The sequence below is a fragment of the Hippopotamus amphibius genome, chromosome 9, assembly GCF_030028045.1.
Source record: "Hippopotamus amphibius kiboko isolate mHipAmp2 chromosome 9, mHipAmp2.hap2, whole genome shotgun sequence".
NCBI classification, from domain to species: domain Eukaryota; kingdom Metazoa; phylum Chordata; class Mammalia; order Artiodactyla; family Hippopotamidae; genus Hippopotamus; species Hippopotamus amphibius.
The window spans coordinates 25,714,900-25,717,121 of NC_080194.1; the positions used below are offsets into that span (position 1 = coordinate 25,714,900).

A 2,222-nucleotide genomic window follows, 5' to 3' on the forward strand; every position below is an offset into this window, starting at 1 on the left:
TCTAAGCTCACTTTTTTACCTTGGCCATTGCTGTGGCAACCAGCACTACGATAGCTGCACAGAAGATCTCTTGCTTTCTGATGGCTACTTATTAGCTGTGTGATCTTGGGCAAGTTGCTTAACCTCTCTGTCTCTCACTTTCATCATCTGGAAAAGGCAGGGGTGATAATGGTACCCACTTCATATGGCTGCAGTGAAGATTATACGAGTTGACAGCTCCTGTTAACCAGCCACGAGATTCTCGCGAGATCCACCTCCTCAATACCAAGCGCCTGTGTCTGGCAGAGCCGGTGTGAGACGAAGAGACAATCCTTCCCAGCCGCCGGGATAATCAAGACTTTTGGCCAGACCTTTGAGCACACACCGGGATAGTGAGGAGCCAGACAGAAAGCACAGACTATGGCGCTGAAATGGATTAATAAGGAACTTAGTGATTTGGCCCGTGACCCTCCAGCACAATGTTCTGCAGGTCCAGTTGGGGATGATATGTTTCATTGGCAAGCCACAATTATGGGACCTAATGACAGCCCATATCAAGGCGGTGTATTCTTTTTGACAATTCATTTTCCTACAGACTACCCCTTCAAACCACCTAAGGTTGCATTTACAACAAGAATTTATCATCCAAATATTAACAGTAATGGCAGCATTTGTCTCGATATTCTAAGATCACAGTGGTCTCCTGCTTTAACTATTTCTAAAGTTCTTTTATCCATTTGTTCACTGCTATGTGATCCAAACCCAGATGACCCCCTAGTGCCAGAGATTGCACGGATCTATAAAACAGACAGAGATAAGTACAACAGAATATCTCGGGAATGGACTCAGAAGTATGCCATGTGATGCTACCTTAAAGTCAGAATAACCTGCATTATAGCTGGAATAAACTTTAAATTACTGTTCCTTTTTTGATTTTCTTATCCGGCTGCTCCCCTATCAGACCTCATCTTTTTTAATTTTATTTTTTGTTTACCTCCCTCCATTCATTCACATGCTCATCTGAGAAGACTTAAGTTCTTCCAGCTTTGGACAATAACTGCTTTTAGAAACTGTAAAGTAGTTACAAGAGAACAGTTGCCCAAGATTCAGAATTTTTTTAAAAATGGAGCATGTGTATTATGTGGCCAATGTCTTCACTCTAACTTGGTTATGAGACTAAAAACCATTCCTCACTGCTCTAACATGCTGAAGAATCATCTGAGGGGGAGGGAGATGGATGCTGAGTTGTCACATCAAAGGAAGCAGCATTATTCTAGCAGCATCCATCCTTGTTTAAGCCTTCCACTGTTAGAGATTTGAGGTTACATGATATACTTTATGCTCATAACTGATGTGGCTGGAGAATTGGTATTGAATTTATAGCATCAGCAGAACAGAAAATGTGATGTATTTTATGCATGTCAATAAAGGAATGACCTGTTCTTGTTCTACAGAGAATGGAAATTGGAAGTCAAACACCCTTTGTATTCCAAAATAGGGTCTCAAACATTTTGTAATTTTCATTTAAATTGTTAGGAGGCTTGGAGCTATTAGTTAATCTATCTTCCAATACACTGTTTAATATAGCACTGAATAAATGATGCAAGTTGTCAATGGATGAGTGATCAACTAATAGCTCTGCTAGTAATTGATTTATTTTTCTTCAATAAAGTTGCATAAACCAATGAGTTAGCTGCCTGGATTAATCAGTATGGGAAACAATCTTTTGTAAATGCAAAGCTGTTTTTTGTATATACTGTTGGGAATTTGCTTCATTGTTTGACATCAAATGATGATGTAAAGTTCTAGAGAGTGAATATTTTGCCATGTTCAGTTAAAAGTGGGCAGTCTGTTACAGGTTGACACATTGATTGACCTGATTTATGCAGAATTAATAAGCTAATCAGATAGTGTAGCTTTAGTATGCTGCACATGATACTGGCAGCCTGGGAGTTCATAGATGGACTTGGGACCCAGCAGTTTTGAAACGTGTATATGGAGTTTTGAGAAATTTATTTTCCAGGTGCAACCCCCATCTAACTAAATTTTTTCTTCACCTTGTACACTTGACAGCTGAAAAAACCATAACATGGGAGTAATAATGGGTCAAAATTTACAAAATAAAGTACTGTTTTGGTGTGGGAGTTGTCATGAGGCTATGTTGAAGTGACTTAACTGTGTGGGATGTTGAGGTTTTTTTAATGGATTGATTATCCATTAAAATGGATTTGTTCAGCCATTTA

General features: G+C 39.1%; 1 protein-coding gene across 1 annotated transcript; it reads left to right on the forward strand.

Annotated features, from left to right (window-relative positions):
• The first annotated feature begins 210 nt into the window (after positions 1 to 210).
• LOC130829085 (ubiquitin-conjugating enzyme E2 D3-like) lies at positions 211 to 1,664 on the forward strand. The gene has a single exon (XM_057695258.1). It carries the CDS (start codon positions 400 to 402, stop codon positions 841 to 843), a length of 444 nt encoding a protein of 147 aa, XP_057551241.1. The 5' UTR covers positions 211 to 399; the 3' UTR covers positions 844 to 1,664.
• Positions 1,665 to 2,222: the final 558 nt, after the last annotated feature.